The sequence below is a fragment of the Sesamum indicum genome, linkage group LG9 (assembly GCF_026168435.1).
Source record: "Sesamum indicum cultivar Baizhima isolate 11 linkage group LG9, ASM2616843v1, whole genome shotgun sequence".
NCBI lineage: Eukaryota > Viridiplantae > Streptophyta > Magnoliopsida > Lamiales > Pedaliaceae > Sesamum > Sesamum indicum.
Window position 1 is genome coordinate 3,377,941 of NC_142665.1, and position 20,497 is coordinate 3,398,437.

The 20,497-nt window shown below is 33.2% G+C and overlaps 3 protein-coding genes across 4 annotated transcripts; 2 read left to right on the top strand and 1 right to left on the bottom strand.

Moving 5' to 3' along the window:
- Positions 1 to 8,721: 8,721 nt before the first annotated feature.
- On the bottom strand, positions 8,722 to 10,368 carry LOC105170433 (protein C-terminal S-isoprenylcysteine carboxyl O-methyltransferase). Its single transcript, XM_011091193.3, has one exon. It carries the CDS (start codon positions 10,212 to 10,214, stop codon positions 8,958 to 8,960), a length of 1,257 nt encoding a protein of 418 aa, XP_011089495.1. The 5' UTR covers positions 10,215 to 10,368; the 3' UTR covers positions 8,722 to 8,957.
- A 942-nt stretch (positions 10,369 to 11,310) lies between these two features.
- On the top strand, positions 11,311 to 14,131 carry LOC105170434 (uncharacterized protein C24B11.05). The gene is made up of 10 exons (XM_011091194.3): positions 11,311 to 11,539; positions 11,955 to 12,032; positions 12,114 to 12,179; positions 12,288 to 12,385; positions 12,485 to 12,522; positions 12,832 to 12,919; positions 12,998 to 13,136; positions 13,213 to 13,301; positions 13,390 to 13,455; positions 13,545 to 14,131. Exons 2-10 carry the CDS (start codon positions 11,972 to 11,974, stop codon positions 13,695 to 13,697), a joined length of 798 nt encoding a protein of 265 aa, XP_011089496.1. The 5' UTR covers positions 11,311 to 11,539; positions 11,955 to 11,971; the 3' UTR covers positions 13,698 to 14,131.
- An 882-nt stretch (positions 14,132 to 15,013) lies between these two features.
- On the top strand, positions 15,014 to 18,453 carry LOC105170435 (scarecrow-like transcription factor 11 (SCL11)). Of its 2 annotated transcripts, none has more exons than XM_011091196.3 (5): positions 15,014 to 15,300; positions 15,525 to 15,622; positions 17,314 to 17,384; positions 17,483 to 17,568; positions 18,044 to 18,453. In XM_011091196.3, exons 2-5 carry the CDS (start codon positions 15,550 to 15,552, stop codon positions 18,297 to 18,299), a joined length of 486 nt encoding a protein of 161 aa, XP_011089498.1. In that variant the 5' UTR covers positions 15,014 to 15,300; positions 15,525 to 15,549; the 3' UTR covers positions 18,300 to 18,453. The 2 variants fall into 2 exon arrangements, with proteins under 2 accessions (XP_011089498.1, XP_011089497.1); XM_011091195.3 differs by having other exon boundaries at positions 15,016 to 15,300; positions 17,303 to 17,384.
- The last annotated feature ends 2,044 nt before the right edge of the window (positions 18,454 to 20,497 follow it).

Genomic DNA, 20,497 nt, shown 5'->3' on the forward strand with positions numbered 1-20,497 from the left:
GAATTTTAAATAATTTAATATTAATGAATTTAAAATCGATCACAATGTTACTAAAAATACTTCAAATATAAATTAAATAATTCTAAATCATTTGAAACATATATACAACTATTCAAATATGATTTAAAATACTCTAATACAAACATTAAAGAATTTACAAATTTTTTGACCAAATATTCCTTTTACTACGTTAGTCATAATAATTATTAATTACATTAAGCTGTACCAATAAATTGGTGGGAGATGTGTCTTCCCCAGTAACCTGTAGCTATACGTGTAATTAATTTTAGATAAGAGTTTTTTAAATAGTAAATTTTTGTCAATATTCCCTTGAAACATAATATTTGATACTAAATAATTATTGTCATTACATTATTGATGAAATTAATATTTTATAGTTACCTTTTAACACAGATTTTTTGTAACTTTTTTATGATCCGATGGAGAGCCAAATTCTGGTCAGATTTATTTTGCAAGGATTATTTGGTTTCCGACAGAGGGCCAATTGATAATTGTCAAGAATCAATGTAAAACTGTGGGGAATTCAGATCCTCATGGAAGCCTGATTTTATTAGAATAAATGAGTATAGGCAGCTAATTAAATAGTCAACAACAATAATAAATGAAGAAAGAAAGGGTTATAAGGAATTAATGCGAGTGCAGATGGGGTTGGAAAGGCAGGCCGGCAGCCTCCATCGCCGCCGCTAGCAACCGTTCACACACTTGTACGCAGCAGCATGAGCATGCAGATACAGGTACACAAATTCAAATCATAATTCATTCCTCCCAATGATGAGCCACCACACGCGCCCTCTTCTCGTTCGCCCACTTATGTACGTACCTCATCTCATCACCCAGCCCCCATTATTGTGATGTTCATCCTAAACTTTGACATATCATTTGCATTAATTATTTTTTTATTTATGTTTTTTTCTTGCATTAGTTGTCTTAGTTGAGTTTCTGACTAACTAATATCATACTGCATGAATATCTGTTTTGGTGATAAATCATCATAATCTTAGCTTTATGCATGAATATGGCGTCCCAAATTCTAATTTGATTCGGATTTAATCAAATCCAACAAATTATATAACAAGTATTATACATTTTAAGTCGTGATTGATATAATTTAGGAAAAATGACAAATATCATACTTGAAATTCGATTGCTCAAATCAAATTTAGATAAATTTTCAACGTCTAGAGCTAAATTCATAAGCTTTTTTTTTTTTTCAAAATATTGATTTTATCATATATTTCAGAGCTTATGATAGTGTTTGGATTTATTTTCTGAGTGTTTTATTGTATTTTATGAAAATAATTAAGATATTTTAAATAAGACGTCAGAGTTTATATATAAGATGTTAAATCTCATTTTAAAGATATACACTTGAAGCATTTGGATAAAATAGGTTTAATTATATGGAGTTTATAAAATGTTAATAATAAAAAGTTTTATAATCAATATGGTAAATTTGAAGGAGTTCATTAATATTTTAATAATAAGTTGATACTTCATATATACTTTTTTAAAGGGATTATAAGTTCATATATTATTTTTTAATTTATAAGATTTTTTTAGAAAAAAAACTTCATTGCTGACGTAAAAAAAATGCATTCCGATTTAGGGAGTAATTAAGGGTTTTTGATTTATTTCATTTTATTTTAATAATTTCATGTTATAGCGAAATTCAAATAATTTGACATCTGAGTTTAAATTATTTTCTCCTTCATTATATATAGTGGGTTTTAATCCACTTAATATTGGAATTAATTGTTTCAAATTATTAGCTCTAACTTTTTGTTTTTGTTTTTTTTTAAATTCAACTCCCTTCATCAGTAAAATAAATAAATAAATAAAATTATGATTTTCTTGGAGCTTTTCCCTCCTTTTTCACTATTTTCTTTGCTTTTATCCATTTCTTTTTCACTATCTTTAGCAAATTCATTAACCTTATATGTATTAGAAGAATTATATAATTTTAGATCATGTTTTATAATAACCTTAATCAAAAGTAAAAATTGTGAATAATACAAATTAACAACTACTGCACAACAACTAATTAATATTTTCATTATTTTTGCAGGCAGGACAGAAATTAATTATAATTAAAAATTATAATAAATACTTTAATCACGATTAAAATTATAAGAAATATTGATTAATCGTTATCAAATTTTAAAATTTTATATTTTCATTTTAATAAATAATATTAATTTATTATAATATTTAAAATAAAAAGTAATTTGTTTTGTCATGGTCACCGCAACTATGGATCATTAGCTATAAATATGCATGATACTTAATAATTACTTAGTCTCCAAATCTTAATTGTAAAGTGGACCAGAATCTGCAGTCAAAATCCTCACGGCACCTCAGTATGATTCGGTCAAATTCTATATTTATTTATAACAGTTTACTTTTATGATTGGGATAAATAATGGATTGGTTCAATCAAATCAAATGTAAAGTAAAATGAAATTATACTGTCACACTTTTAAATTTGAATAACCTATTAGGTCTTATGAGATTTTTGGACCAGTTCGATTTTACGAATAAAATTGCACCGTTTTATAAATTGAATGACGATTCAATCAATAAATAGTCTGCTGAGTTTGATGAATAACTTACGAGCACTTATTTCCTATAGTGAATTTTGGGTAAATACATTGTAAAAAGTGATCGATTATATAATAAGTATGATATATTTGGTATGTGTTAATTTGATTCGACCAGATTTAATTTGAGTAAAATATTTGTATGAAAAAATATTATATATGCATATATATATAGGAAAAGAGAAAGAGAGAGAGAGATGAAATATTTGCGCATTTCTCAAGAAATTGTCGATAGGCATAGGCATGATTAATGTTGTAGCAGAGAATATTGAAGAAGTGGGAGATACGTGGGAGGTGATACGCCGTCGTGATCTTTCCATCAGCATTGGAAATATAAAGAGACATGGGCAGGAGGGGTGAATCTTGTTGAATTATTAGGAAGCTTGGCTTGCCGGCCTGCCTGCCTCTTCCTCCTCCTCAAAAATCATATACATGTGCTCATTGGATTCTGGGACTACATATTTATTGTATGATTTTTGGACAAAATATCTTATTTCTTGAATTCAAGATGTAATGTATATGCAGTTCATTTGTAGTTTGCAGGTAGCCAAAATTGAAGTGTTGATGAGAGACAGGTGTCCACACCACTTTGCATGCTTTAAATAATATTGGTTGGAGACAGTATGGAACAATCAACCAAACTTATAACAACTAATATTGTAATTCACAAATTAAAACAACCCTTTCTTTCTACACTATTTTATTGCCACCCAACAATTTTTGTGACCTACTTGTAATGAATAATATAAGTTGACATGAATTTTGTAATAATGTTGGATCGGATCAAAAGTTGAGGTCTCTCTAAAGGTAATTGAATCAAGTGTGGAGCCTGAGAAACAGAAAATCGTTAGGCTCGTTGGGAAGTTATGAACTAAGACTCTTTAATATACTTAAATTAGTTCGAGATTTAGATCTCATAGGGTATTTAATGCTGATATTGTAATAAATGTGTTTTACCATAAATAAAATATAATGGATGTATTTATAGGATCAAATGTATCCACTTATCTGGACGTGGCGAGATCTCCAACTGGGAGCTATCATATGATCAACGGCCCATGTTGAGGGTCTGCTGGAATGGGTCTTGGAGCTAACCCCATTTGGAGTTTGAAGACGCAGATTCATGTACAGATAATGTATTTTGTCTTTTAACCAAGGCTATTAATGTCTTTTTATAAATAATCATGATGTGCCCATATCAAACGTCATCGAGGGTCATTGCGAGTGTAGTTGCAAATTTGGGACCAAACTATTTCGTCACAAATTTACAACTGTATTCACAACAAAGAGTGTCTGCAGCAAATTTGGAATGAATTTGCTGCTAAATTATGATGAAACTTTGAAAAAATGTATTCATTGTCTATATTCGTCATAATGTTGTCGCAAATTCCTTACAACATTTGTGACTAAACATGTATTTGTTGTAAGATTTGATCATTGACCAAAAAAATGCAATGAGACCAAAAAACTATTTGAGTACAACGATGGTTCCTTTTTCTTTTATTCTTTTTGAAGAAATGCACAAATTCTTAAGTGAAAACGTTTCTACCTACATAACCATACATATCAATATCATAATAAAGAAAAAGCATCAAAAGCCAATGGGATTTAGTTAAATTGGCGAAGATGAAGCTTTATAATTTTAAATGTTATGAATTCAAATATCGTTATATGCGTAAGATATTGTTCTACTGCATAATAGGTGTTATATAATAAATTGTGGGTGTTGTTTAAATTTTATTTATCTGTGAATTATGAGAATATGATAAGTAAATATTATTTAAATTTTATTTATCTGAACATAAAAAAGTACAGTCATATTTGAGTTCATTACACACTGCTAAAACCTAGTCAAGATTTTCCGACAATCACGGAGGCGGCGGTTTTCCCCCACAGCTAAAAGAACTATTATATTAGCATTGTTAAACCACATAAATTGCATTTTCTGAAAATCAAATATCCACTTTATTTTTGTGATGCCAATATAAAATTAGTAAATAATAATAGATGAGAGAGTGCAAATTTTAGGCCACCAATGCAAAGGAAATAAGAAATTTGATAAAAGCAGCCACAAATGTCAGATCATTTTTTTTTTAATTTTAAAAAAAATCTAATTTAAAAAATTATTTTTCCTCAAAAAAGAAAAATAAAAATAATAATGGGACATCCACAAAAGTCCTTTTCAATTTTTAAGACGAATATATGTAAACTGTGGGTTATTTTATATTGGACAATTTTCACGATTTTTTATTGGAACACACTCCTTAAATATCTTCATTTTACAAAACTAGTTCAACAACATTAATATATATTATATGATCAGCATAAATTTGAAAAAAGAAAATTATATTTCAGTATATATGACCTACCAAACATAATTTGTATATGAGAAATTCACTCCAAACCTGAAAAAGGAACCAGAACTAGGGGCAGATAAACCCTTTACATTTCACAAAAAACTGAGCATTAAATAAAGGGTTAATTACACACTTAAACCCCTATAGAAATGCAAAGTTTTTATTTTTTTATCCGTAAAATTTTTTAAATTACATTTACATTCCTTTCGGAAAAAATTCGTTTAAACTCTATTTCTTCTTTTAGAGTTTGAATGAATAATGCTAACAAAAGATTTATAGTTGCCAGTAAATGTATATACTGTAGTCACATTCAACCGATATATTTTACTGTTACAGCAGCTCATACCATCGGCAGGAACGTAAAGTCTTAAGTATATAGAAAACACTTACCCTACAACTAATATTCTACATCAAATAGTATAATAAATGAATTGGGTGTAAATTATCGGATCTGAATTTTGGAACAGATTTTAATTTTATGAACTCGAGACCCATCCTTAATAATATTTATAAATATATTAAAAATGTTTAATTTTTATTTAATACATATATTTATTGAAAAAATAATATTTGTAGGATAATAATAATTAATTAAGTATTTACAGATAGAAATCTATTTCTTTTAAAGAAAATACCAATTAACTGATGAAAAAATATTAATTAGGTTTTACGGATTAAACCCATCAGGGTTGGGTTGGGGGAGAGTTGAGGGCAGGGTGGGTTTCGGGTCCAGTTTAACCTGACCCATTGCTATTCCTAGGGGATATTTTTCCATGTTAAATATTGTTCCCTAAAGAACCCAAAGAAGTTTACACCAATGTCTTTATTACTCAAGCAAAGAGTTCTCTCAGACCCACTCGTTAACATCCTAAGCTGAACACCAGAAGAGAAGAAGCCATGTAAGGTGTCTTAGCAATCAGGACTTGTTTCTGCTACCATTCTGCGTAAACCGTACTTCACTTGCTATTTCAACAGCAAGAAACACCAAAAAGTTCATAGACGATAAGTTAATATGCCAAGCTCCTGAAAGAATTCCACAGGCCAATAGATCGTAACAATCATCCAATCCTCACAGGAATGAGTAAATGCTATTTCCATCTGGACATTCTTTTACCAGAAACAGAACTAACCTGAGACACCATTCACAAAATCTCACAGTACTATTACACCCAATTATGACATCAGTCCAATGTGTGCTGAAGAAAGTAATTTGAGTTTTCAGATTGTAATAGAAAAATGAACTTAAGAAGATACTTGTGTCCACTAAGCTATTAAACTCAGAAACAAGAAAGTAAAAGTACCCATATTTTGTCTGACAGTATCAACTCAATTAGAGAAGAAAACCAAAACCCATATCATATGTAGCCGAATTGATATTTATTTGCAGTTCATAACAGGGAGTGAAGCTTAAAGTTTTTTGCATGCATCTTTGTTGGCATGATCTGTCCAGAATGAGCAGAAGAACATGTACATTCAACTGCAGAAGGATTTTTAAGATGAAATTGCTCAAGCAGTCTACTATAACGACTTTTGGCTGCATGTGATGTGAATTTTCCAGAAACAGTGAAGTTATACAGGCGGAAGTCACTAGATGCACAGTTTAGAAGTGACAACTCGTGCCAATGTGACGTGAATGCCAAGAACTTGAGCCTTTATGAGTTAAATTAACAGATTGCCTGTATTTAAAGAAGTAAAAAGATAACCATATATCAAACCACATGCATTTAATCTGCTAAGGTGAGTTGAGCTGACTGCTTCACTTGTGCCACAAGGGCGGTATGACATACGACAAATGTAAAAGTAAGCAGGAATTGCTGTTTACGAGTACAAAAAAATATTTACTTTTTCACAGTCTCCCTGACTGTCAGTCAGGAGCAACGATAAGCTGAAGGGCATGAGACGAGGGAGGTTGGGTTGTATGAGTTTTTACCTGTTCAACGAGTAAAACTTTATACAGAGTAGGGTTGTATGGAAGGGCCAAAATTCAGCAATTATCCTTACCATCTGTTCTAATTCCTAAATATAAAAACAAAATATCATAATCACATACATGGTGAAACATTATTATCACAATTCCCAGCATTTTTCTTGTATTTACAATAAAGCAAGAACCAAAAGGAAACATAGTATTCACCATTTCCATACTGGTTAGAGTTAAAATTCTCCCTCATGCTTTTGAGGGCACTTTAACTGGATAGCCAAACAAGAAATTGTGAAAACTGTAGAAACAGCAGATTCTGCATAATTGACAATGTTGTTGCATTATCTTCATATAGACAAAAAGCACACACAATATCAACTGTTAAGTGTTACTTGTTCCTCTTTCTAGTTGAAGTCAATACATGCAATGAAGTAAAACTAATGCATACATGATTCTCTGCATACCATGAAACTAAACTTGACACTGCATCTCAAGCCACCAATGGTTCAAGAATAATGGAAGGAGTTCTAGAAACAGGAGGTAACACTGGATCAATGAAAGCAGAGAAGTATGTTCTGTGGAGTTCCAATTTACCAAAAATAAATAAATTAACAATGAACTTGATTTACTTTTCACATGAAAGAAACCTTTAAGGTGAATCGAACTTTTCATATATATGCATTTGTCAAGTAAAAAGTAGAAGCTGTTGATATTTTATGCAGTGGTGAACCAAGGCAATTTTTTGGCTATACTAGTGATAAGTGGTTTAGAAGACCCAAGTGTTATCTTGTGCATTGACAATGAGACAGACACGATGATTGGACAACACAGTTCAGTTGACGTTTAATTTAATGAAATAAAACGAGTAAAAAGGCAGAGAAATTTGCATTAATCCAAATCGTGATATCCTAATTTTTTTTGCTTTAAAATTAAATTATAGTGTTGCTATTTACATTCAATATTCAAAATGAATCAGAGAAACCCTCAAGAACCCAATAAGGCATCCTATGCAATTTGTATTTGCAATATGTTTGTCTGTGTGCAAGCATCAAAAGAGCAGCAAAGCAGAGAGTACACAACGACACCCTAATGCCCTGTACAATAACTTCTGCTTGTGCATCTTTTTATGTGTGTTCTGAGTGTGATTTCATTATTGCGGTATAATTCCATTTGTAATTGATTCATCACGAGTGTTGGAATTATGGGAGTTGAAAACAGACGGCCGAGTATGAAGTGATTATGGTGAGCTGAAGTTAAGGCTAATTAGAAAATATTCACTAAGAGGACATACACAAATTGTTGTATAATAGTCCACTAATTATTTGATATCATTTACAAAAAATCTCACACTTTCTTCTGATAATAACAAAAGTGTAAAATCAGCGGATAGCTAGATATTAAACATCATCTGGCTTAACAAGTTCACGATATCTCTGTGGCTTAACTGTATTCTGGGACTTTAAACTTATTTCATAGGTAATCCAACTGTAGATGTATATACTTCATAATTAGCTCTTCCTATCCTAACCAAGTAAATTTTAATTTTAGCATGAGATGATAAATTCATAACTTATTCAAGATCAACAAATACTATCTACAAAAATTTAGAAACCTGTCACCACCATATACATTACAAGATGTCATCAAAAAACCAATGACAGTGCCCTTATTCAACATTATATGCCTGTAGCAGAACTAGTCTAGTTGTCATCTTTGTGTGATGTTATTTATTTAGTTTTCAACTAATATACCAAATAAATGCTAGGGAAGAGTAAATAATTCTGAGAGGAGCCCAATCAATCGAGGAGCAACCTTCATATTAGAATGACACATCGGAAGAAAATTACTTGAACTAAACCATTGTGGATCATACTAAATTCATAAAACTAAGCTCAAGTGCTTTAAGATGCCTAAAACTATATGGAGTTGCAGATGAATATCCATTTCCATTGATATAATACATGGAATTCCAATTTAACCAGTAATCAAAAACGGTTTGCACCTTAATCTCTTGTTTCCTTCCCGCAGATTCACCAACTGCACATCTGACCACATTTTTGACTAATAAACAAAAGGAATTAACTTGTAATGAACCTTATTCATATATTCACTATATCTCTCCCCAAAGGTCTCTAGCATCAAGGCCTCCTCCAACTTTGCCTTTTGCGCATAATAGACCAAGCAGACCAAAATAATAAACAGCGAGCTCATGGGTGCTCTGAGTGCAGTAAAGTAAGTGACAAACAGGAGCATTGTAGATGCATAAATCGGGTGACGGACGAACCTGTAAGGTCCAAACTGAACAACAGCGGTAGGCACAACAACCTTCTCCGAATACTTGGCCAAGTACAATGTGGAGTGATACTGCATAAACACTGCCAACATAATCATAATCCAAATACCCACATTGTTCCACCCACCAGGTATGAGGTGCAGTTCCGTCCCTTCAAGTGCAGCCAACCAATGCCCAACCATCACTCCAACAGAAAACAAAACCTTGTGCCAATTAGGCAAGCTAATATCCCACTTACTGTCATGCTCCCTTGGGAAATAATCACCATACAAGCGCTTCCGGACACTAACATTTAGAAAAAAGAAATAATGGTACACGAAAAAGAATACAAAGGGCCATCCTTCAAGAAAGCCATTAAAATGAGCAGGTGGAACTAGTGTTAACCAAGTGAAGGCTGATGTAACGATGGCAAGTTGTTCAAATAAGCTGGCTTCTCCCTTTAGGTATTTATTTAGGCAATAAACACCATAAATTGCAAGGGCAATGACCGCCATCCATGGCCAGAATAACCACGTCCAGCTAAAATACATCCAGAAAAATGGGTTAAACAGCAGATTCACAGTCCATTTTGATGCGGCAATTGCAACAGAGAATGCCAAACACCACTTGCAAATGTCAACGGGGGTAAACTGCAAAAGGGTTGATTTCAAGGACTCAAATGAGAAACTTTTGATACTTTTCAACAAGGGGTTCGTTTCATCTGAGTCTGCTAGGGACGTAGAACTTGAACTCGAGCATTGCAGCGAGCGAAGAGGGCGAATAATTCTAGAGTAGGGAGTTGATAATGATGGAAAAACAGAGCCGGAGACAAATGAATTATCTCTATTGGCGACAACTGACAAAGACAAGTTCCAATAGCTTCTGGTATCCCATAAACTGTTCTGGAACAGCGAGTTTCTCGCAGATAATTTTTTGCATTGAGCCCGTTTGTCAAAAGGTCGCACTGAGACAAAATAGCTACTCGGGGAGAGATTACAGGTAAAAGGGGTCACCTTTGAACACACGAAGGAAGTGGCTGCCTCCATAGTGTAATTTTCTTGATGTTTTCACGGTTGAAGACGCCGAGCAACAATGTTAAATCCTATTCCGACATGGAAGTAATAAGAGAATCGGGAGGACCGCGGGGGCTAACTTCTAAGTTTTAACACCGATTGGGTTTTTGCAAAGTCATCCTACAAATTTTAGATTTTCTCAATCTGGTCCTTCCGACTACACTTTGACCATTATTTCCGTTCAAATGATCAAAAGTTAGTATTTGACTAAAATACCCCTCAAATTATCACAAGAATATGTATGGAAAATCAAATACATCCCTCTTTTTAGCATCAACAAGCAAAAATTCCAACAAAACGAAGCGATTAACCAAATATTATCCGATTGTTAACAAAATTGAAAACTTTCCAACGAACAACTCATTTTTAATTGGGCTTAAGCCTGATCAACTTATTTATTTAATCTTGGGCTGGCCCGATCCATCCGGCCCATTACGCATCTGAGACGAAAATTGCAATTAGATCTCCAAACATATAATAATCGCATATCATATATCCATATATCATGCTTCCACCAACATGTATCTTTTTGAACCTTTTAGTTTAGACTTAGAGGAGAACAAGCCTAGAGAAACTGTGAAGCAGTAGCCTTTGAACTTCCAAATTAGACCAGAAATAGAATTTCAGAAAATAAAGAATGTTGACTTCTTACATCATATTTGAACAAAAGCATGTGGGAATTGAAGGAAGACGGTGGTAAGATGATGATGTGTCCACCCCTCATCATTCATCTTCCCCAACATATAAAATATTATTAATTAATAATATAACCTACACAACAAATCTCAAACAATGCGTCGTAATTTGATTATTGTATGACGATATTTTATATATAATTATTCCACTTCTCGTGTTTAAATAATTACTTTTCGTTCACTTATTATCCAGTGATTTGATTTTAATTATATATTATTATTATGTATGCACACACATTCATAATAGTCCTAAATAAATATAAATGAAAGGCACATGGTATGCTTTGACAACGAATTTCCAAATAAAGACCCAACTAAATTTTGACCAGAAAATCTGATCTGAGTTACTAGAAAAGTTTTCTTTTAACGCCCAATCGTTGAAATTCCAGGTTTCCTGTCGCTTTCGGCGTTCCTACCTTTTTGATGAAGCATTAATAACTCAACTCCTCCTTCACGACACACACCCACAATCAGTTTTTCATATCTCCTCATTTCTTGTTTATAAATTCCCGGGCCTCCATCACGCTGTTTTACCCCAGCTTCATTTTGCGTCTCAATATCTCTTCGATCGGCCTCCCCGTTTCTGCCTCTTTCAAGAATCTGGTACGTACTGTTATTTTCTACCTCTTCTGCCAAGTGCTTTCTTTTCTGTTTTTATATTGCTTGAATGTTTCTGCGTTTTCCCACACGATTTCTTCCAAATGCGGAACTGTTAAGTTTACATTTCATGTTTTGAAAACTTCGGGGGCTGTCTGGTTACATCATTACATGAACAAAAGCCCACTTTTTTCATTTTCTTTTTTGTTTTATGTTTCTATTTGGAAAATGGGAAATTAAGAAACCTATAGTTTTTATGTATCTATTTCCCCATTTCTCAGTTTTTCTAGACCAGATCTCGTTTTTATGAAAAGATGTGTGTGTGTGTGTGTGTGAGATATTTAGAATGCATAAATTAGCTGCAGTCGTTGGTGGTCCTATTTGTTTTTGAATTGTTTACAATTGTTCGACTTTGTTTCAGACAATTGTAGAATCAAAATGGAGAATGAAGATTGCTACGAGAAAGTCACAGAACCAAGATATGAATGTCTTCTCTTTGGTGAGTTTTCCTCTATATATGTTATACTACACCCATAAATGGGGTACTCTTATAATGAAGACTTATATTCTGAATTTTCAGATGTCGATGATACCATCTACCCCCTGAGTTCCGGTATATCAGCACAATGCACCAAAAACATCATAGGTGAAACATATAAATCACTCTTTCGATCTCCTCGTGTTAGTAACTGTTGTATTATTTATTTTATAGTACACTGTGCATTACTGAGTTTTCACTGATGGTGTCAATTAGAGTATATGATCAACAAGCTCAGCATCGAGGAGGAGAAAGTTCCAGAAATGTGTGCTCAACTGTATAAGGAGTACGGCACGACTATGGCTGGTCTCCGGGTTTGATTTCTTGACATTATGTTGTTGATGCCATCTTAATTAATTTTAAGTTAATATAAAATCAATTGATGACATTGAGAAGTTGATGAAACCTTTCAGGCTATCGGCTATGACTTTGACTATGACGATTACCATAGGTAAACAAATGAATATTCTGATTTTGCATTGTTTGAGATGTTATTTCTTGGTTAAATGCAACAAGCCCCCCCCCCCCCCCTCCTGAACATAATATTGATAGGCAATTCCCCCCAAGTTAAAGAGAAGGTACTGTAGACCCTCTAATATGGGAGGCTTGAGCTTCTTTTCTAAAAATTTAGGGGTCGCGTTGTTCTAACTTTCCTTTGTTTAGGGAGTTTTTATGCCTATTAGTGCTTTTATAGGGGGTAAAGTGTGATTAACCCATTTTTTCTTGCCCTCGTTATATGTCGTATCCTTTGTTTGTGTAGCTTTGTGCATGGTAGATTACCTTATGAGTGGTTGAAGCCTGACCACACTTTAAGAAGCCTTCTACACAGCTTGCCTATCCGGAAAGTTGTAAGTTTTATATCTCTAATTGATAGAAGTGAAAATACGTCGAGTGTTGTAGGCATTTGACGATGAATGTGAAAACAGATCTTCTCGAATGGAAACGAGGCGCATGTGGCTAAAGTTCTTAGTAGACTTGGATTAGAGGACTGCTTTGACTACATTATTTGTTTTGAGACGTTGAATCCTACTCACGAGGACAAAGAAGCTGACAATGATACCAATGGTGAGTTCAAAATGTTGAGATTAAGAGTATCATAATGTAGCTTTATTCTTACACTTTGTGAATACTTCTGCTCCAGAAATCCCAAAGACTCCCATTGTTTGCAAGCCATTTGAAAATGCATTCGAACAAACTTTCAAAATCGCTGGGATTAACCCTCAGAAAACGGTGAGGAATTGGTGTTCTATGTAGCTTTATACATCAGAATTAACGGTATGTTGCTAAGATTTCATCTGAAATTCATCTATTTCCACAGCTATTCTTTGATGACTCGATCCGCAATCTACAAACTGCAAAGCGTATGGGCGTACGAACTGTTTGGGTACGTTGAGTGATCTTAACTAAACTGGAAGTAGTGTCGTTGTATGAAATGAGCGCAAAATTGTGCTGACTAATGTTTTACTATAACAGATTGGCTCATCACATAGAACAGAAGGTGTGGATTATGCACTGGAGAGCATTCACAATATGCGGGAAGCGTTGCCGGAGCTGTGGGACGCCGAAGAGAGGTCAGATGTTGGCTATTCTGAGAAGCCGGCTATTGAGACCTATGTCAGAGCTTAGAGCAACAGATGATTTTCTTGTTATCGTTGTTTTTATCGTTTCTTTTGATTCGCAGTTTAGTTTCTTACTTTGTTAGGGTAAAATTAGGATTAGATGCACGGACTTTCCTGTAAAGACACGGATAGACAAAAAAACCTCAAATAAAGAAAAGGGCAACGCAACTCCTTGAACTTTTAAAAAATGAGCAATTCGACCGTTTGATGCGGGAGTCAGTGAGATGGTCTTTCAAAAGTTTAGGGGTCGTGAAGTTGTTTTTTGTTTAGGGAGAAATTTTGTCAATTAATGTTTTATGGGGGTAGAAATGCAATTAACCTGGTAAAATTATGTAGCTGTGATATTGGCATCTCAAAGCGTATGTATGGTTCTATACTAGTATGTAGTGGATGCGTATCTCCACATGTGATTTGTGATAAAAATGTTGTTTTCCTGCTCTCCGCCCTTTTGGTTTGTTACTACTGATTCATGTGATGCTAAAGCTACTTAGGCCTTTGATTACTGTAAGATTTTCAGGTGGACTCTCTCTTTTGCCTGCTGTTGCTGCGCATTTGCTTTCGTTTTTCTTTTATTAGAGACTCCCAGAAATGTTTCAATGCGTAATGAGTCGTTCTCTAATGGCATCCATACATTGAATGCCCAATATCCCATAAACCCTTAGTTCAAAAGTTTTCGAGGTCTACTACAATTTAATTGTGAATCATATTTGCTGAGAATTTCGTCCTCATTATTTCTATTAAACTTAAGAGGGAAGGAGGGATACAACAAATTAATTTAGACTAACCATTTAATTAAGAAAAAAACGCGAAACTTCTTGTTTTATGTTTATAGACAAAAAAATTCTGTGTTATTGAAAAGGCAACAAAAAATCCCATCTTAGTAAAAAATTAACGAAAAAAATGCATTTCACACGCCTAAAATGAGAGTGAGTTTATTCATTAATACAATTTGACATTATTTTATATTTGCAAATGTCTATTTTACCTCTTTATTTGATATATAAAAGAAAATCACACAGGAATTCTTTTTGCCTATAAAATTAACAGTGAATTTTTAACTAAAAAATTAAAATACAGTGGATTTTTATATAATTTACCCTAAATAAAAATAAAATGAGTATTTCTCAAATTTTTCAGTCTTATACTTTTTTTTAAGAAAAAAAATTAAACCAAGATAAAATTGATTTTGAGGGAATCAATATACATCCAATTTTCTTATATGCTGTTTTTTACTTCCACCTTATTATACATCCATTTTTGAAACCAAACAAGCCCTTACGACATTACTTACTAGAAATTGTATAAACTAGTTTGACCTAATTTTCACATTCTCCTTTCTTTTTCCATCCAAATCTCTCTCCCCCCAAACATCGCGGATCGCTCGGGGATATTTTTGTCATTCCGGTTCCAATAATCTTATTGCCCGATTCGAAAAACCCTTGCGATTTGGGAACCAAAGTCTGCCTCTATACCTGAACTCGCAGGACAGAGGGAGAGGAGAGGAGAGAAGGAAAAGGAGTATCAGGAACTGTTTGATATATCATTAAAGTTTGGTCTGAGAATTTAGCATGGCGAAGCGAGAGCTATCCAGTACTTTGAAGAACTTGAAGGTAAAGCAACATTGGTTAATTGTTTTTCTTGTCTTTTTAGCATTCCGTTTGTTTTACACTGAATCCAACTGGGTTCAGGTTTAGTTAATCTGGGTTGTTTTTGATTGCTTGATTAATTTTTTGTTTGTGATCGTTTTTATTCTTGGAATTAAAGATATTTTGTGGAACCATGAGGTTCAATGTTCTTATTCCTGTTTGCAACTGTTTCTGTGTTTACTATTCAGTTTATGCAAAGGGCTTCTCTGAAAGATGAGAAAACCAAGAAGGAAGAAGAGGTCGTATCTGCTGGAGATTTCCCTTCCACAAGTGCTGTTAAAAGATGGTATCTCTATGTTTTCTTGTCCAATGTCACCATTATGGTTCATGTTATGAATAGATTTATGTTGGTTTCAGCTTGTAAAGGTGTATGTTCCTTGAATGCATGTAGGCCGTAGTTTTTCTGTTTTGGGTTCTATTTCATATCTTCTTTCTGCATAATACTGGAAAAAGAAAAGACGGAAGCTTCAACATCTGGTGATTCTTTTTCTCTAGTAGTAGTTTTTGGATACCGTTTTTTGCAGATAGGAGGAGCAAAGGAGTAACTATTTGTGTCCAGTTGTTACTTTATAACTAGTTACTTATAAGTAATACCTCTCCAGAATTCTTTGGCTAATGTTATTCCACTCCCTGTGTTAGGAGCTGAGCTTACTAATGTAAGAGAGAAAACTTGCTGCCAAAATTTAAGATAATTATTTGCTTAGGTAACTTCTGATGCTTTTGTAATTTGGAACAGTAAGGTTGCAATAGAATCCCAATTCTTGGAAAATGTAGTGAGAGGGGAATTTTCGTAAAGTTTGGCACAGGAATCTCCTTCCAAAAGAGCTACATGATTGATGTCGTAGTTTGCAATTAGACTTAAGATTTTTTTTTGCCCCCTTTCTGGTATAATATCAGATCTCTTACTATTCAGCCAGAGTGAACCTTCACACGTTTGTATTAGGATTCAGAGATAAAGCAGCACATAGAAGCCCATTGTGTCACTTCCCTCACAAATTGGTCAGGAAAGGGTTTCTGGACTGTCTTATGCAACGCCATACCCTTTTTCCTTGGTAATCAATTTTCTAAGGATAGATTGAGCCTATGACAAAGTGGTATCGGAGCAGGACCTTACCAGTTTCTAGAGAATGGAACCAGTGTGTGAGGGCCCAAGGTATGGCTGGTCTAGGAGGAGGCTCCACATTGTACTAGGGCTTACATGGGTTGGGTAGGGGACAATGTGATGCTACCCTCACGTATCAGTTATGAAAGAGTTCCTGGACTTTCTTATATAGCATGGTCTCCTTCCTCTTTAGCAATTGGTTTTCTAGGCATAGGCCCACGACATCATGCTTTAAGTTACCTGAATTTAGACATGTAGCTTTTGTAACTTTCTTTGGGTTAATGATTATGTAGTAGAAGGTATTAGTGTGGGATAGATTATCTTTCCATTAGAATATTAAGGAGTCACCTAGAAACAATCAGTCTTGGACCACTAAAAACTTTTGCCTTGATATTACACTTGGAATGTGTTGCATTTTGGATTGCTTTGTTGGAGAATGTGAATGAACGGATAAGAATAACCTTGAATTCTTAAGTCGATGAGTTAGACAGTTTAAGATGTACATGTTTTAGTGCAAGGAAGTGGAGGGGAGGGGAGAACAATATTATTCTGTATTTCTCAGTTATAACTTATATTAAGCAGTCAGACAGGCTAAGATATGTCTTAAGATAATAGAAAGGGAATTATGTAGACAGTTACAAAGAGCTGAATTTAACATCAGCAACAACGGGCCAAATGATATCGGGCCTGCAATATTATCAAATGGGTATCCTTTGCTTTATAGTATAGCTTTGCTAGTGTTCTGCAAGCCTGGTGAAATTTCTTTCATTGAACATCTTCAAAGTCATAAGTATGTGATAATTTGAATGCTTCTATTCTACCTTTTTTTTTTTTTTCTCTTTATTTTGTTTTCATTACATGCAGTGTTGTTATAGTTGAAGGTGATCCCCATCCTGGGATGACAAGAGGCCGCATGTCGTTTTTAAGTTTTAACCCATCTATTGATGTGAGTATAAGGTTTTTAGTGACCTACAATTCCTGAAAGACTCTTAGTTTCTACAATGTTTTTATTTTGTCTTCTCACATCCGAGTCTTGATTGCTAGAAACTGAATGAAGAAGCATCTGACGTTAGCGAAACTGAAACCCCGGCTACAAGTTCTGGCAGACAAAATGAAACGATATCCAGCAGGTCAGTGTTCTCCTGACCCTTTAAGTTCTCTTATCCTGTTGACTTACTGGTACTTACTACAATAACTTTTGGGTTTTGAGTTGTAGGACCGAATCCTTCTCAATTCTTTAAGGAGTTTGACCATTTTTCTTGGTAGTTTCTTAAAATTTATTTCACAGATGAGATGAATATATTAAAAAATTAATTTTGGCATTGCATTCATAAATCACTCTATGAATATTCATCATTTGAGGTCGCCAAAACTTGCCCAAACTCTATTTGTTGTGAAGGTCGTTTATTTTACCTCTGGCTATGCAAGAATAACTTTCTGTTCGTTCGTGTTGTATTGATTAAGTTGAAGTGATTTTGAGGAGGGTTTTCTGTTATTGACTGTGGGGTATGCCCGGGGGGTTGGGGGGGTGTGACCTGCCATATTGTGTAGCAACCAAGTGTTACAGTCACATCCTTGAGTAAGACTGTTTTTCCATTATTACAGAGAAAATGCATCCTCACAATATAGGTCAGACAACTCGGAATTAGATGCTTCAAGCAGTATAGCAAACGGTGATCTCAAGAGAAAGCAAACTGAAGTCACCTCTGAAGCACAGTATCCAAATAAGTCTTTGAGAAACTTCCAAGACAATCAAGACTCATCTCCAACTAGAAACCATAGTACTCAAAAGCTCCATAAACGTGATAAGCTGGATTGGAGTGTTCTTCGGCCTCCCAAGCACGGAAGCAAAAAGAGGTAAGTTTTTTCAGGAGATATTTCCAGATTTGTCTCAGTTGAGTATTTTTTGGCACTTACAATTGCCTTCTGCAGTTAACTATGTTGTAATGCATTTTACTTTGTATTCAATGTTTAAATCCTCCATAATTCAGATAAGCTCTTTTCTATTAGCAGCATATAGATGATGTTTTTATCATCATGGATTCTTTTTTAATTGCGAATGCACCTAAAGCTCGATAGTACCCGACAACGGATGCCATGGTTGGTTATCATTTTGTATGACTGTGTTGAGAATCAAGAACTGTATAACTATGAGATCAGCACATATGTCATGACTACTATTATTTTAGTGTTATGTTAAGAAATGTTAAATAAAAGTTGACTTGATTTTAATAATTGATTGTAGTTGAGAACTAAACAAGTCAAAGGAGAATACCATTAGTTCCCTTTGCCTTTGGTGGAACATACCAAAATCATTCACTTGATTCGGTGTGGTTAGTTGTATCTGACTAAAATTGGTCTGGCAAAGAGTTTCCAATAATAGACTTGAATGTTGGGGTGATGTAAGTATGTAACAGTGTAGCCATGAAATTTGACTAAGTAGTCTAAATAAGAAAATTAACCACATATTACTACAAACTAAAATTATTGGCTTAATTCGCTTGAACCCCTTCGAAAGTTTAAAATTACATTTTTTTTTTCAAAAAAAATAAAAATTATGTGTACATTCTTTTTTAAAATGCTTGGTATATAATTGTGTACCTGTCGTTAGGATTTTTGACTAAAAATGTTGTCGAACAACAAAATTTTAAGTCAACTTATAATTTTTTTCCTCATCGACTCTGAAGTCTTTATTGTTTTAGTAACTAATTGCCATTGGCTTGGAGGTGTAAATGTAATTATGAAGTTGAAGGGGAGTAAATGTGATAAAATACTTATGGTCGAAAGTCGTTTATTTATTTTTTATATATATGAGCGATATTGTTGTTACGTTTATATCTATCACCAAATATATATATATATATATATTAAATTACACCTTTATAGTATTTAGGAACTAATATAAAGGAAAGGTATTTATAAAAGTAATATGAAAAATAAATGAATTTACCGATTTCTAATACCAATAAAACTCAAATTTCAAAAGGTGGTTCTATAAGTTATTAATAACAATATTACGAAAACCCTATTAATATCATGATTTTCAATATCACAATATCTATTAATAATAATATTGAAACCCTCTTAGAACATTATATAATCACCCGTATTGCACAGATAAATCACATCATAATTAATTTCATATATACTAATAAGAACATATAAATGATTTAACTGAATCTACACTAAAGATATGAACTTAATGAAAAAATAAAACTTAGAAATATGTTCATCCCACTAATCCATGTTAAAGTTCCTAGTACATGCGCATTAGACATTGCACCATGAGATATTAAAGTAATCTACTACCAAAATTGTTGTAGTTACGAGATTTGAAACCCATTTTGGCGTTGAGCTTTTCAAGATTCCTACTCATATTTGGCTGCTATTACTACTGCACATCACTAAAATCATGGTAAAATCACTAAAGGAACCTTTGTAAGTATTTTTATGTTTCATTTTAGTCAATTATTAAGTATAGGGAATTTTCAGATATAGCATTTAATTATTATTTCAAGATACTAAAATAAAAAAAATATGTAAGTATATTAGAGATTATTCTAATATAGTATGTAAATATCATTTCAAGCTATTGCAGAAGAATCCTACATAAATATCTCTTCAAATTTATGAATATAATAAACTCGTTTTAAAATATGAACACTACAAGTACATCCGATGACATAATGGTCATTTGATAAACTTATTATATGGTTGTTTTTTAAGAAGAAAAACCAATTGTAAAAATGAAATCACAATTTCTTTGAAAACTATATAATTTTACATTTTTAAATAAAGTCTAGGTATAATTAACCTAAAGTTTTATAATAATTGTATTCCAACTCTTTCTCTCACAATCCCAAGTAGTGTTCAATTGTCCTGGCTTGAAATTACGGCGTTCCCTCGCAACATATTTATGTAAATAGAAAATTTTTATTCAATTGTGATTCGGTCGAACAAAATTAATACTTTTGTTATATGTCCTTTTTCTTAAACTGTACAAATAATTATATAATAAATGTATTATTGTTGTCATATAATTATTTCAATTCTGACCAA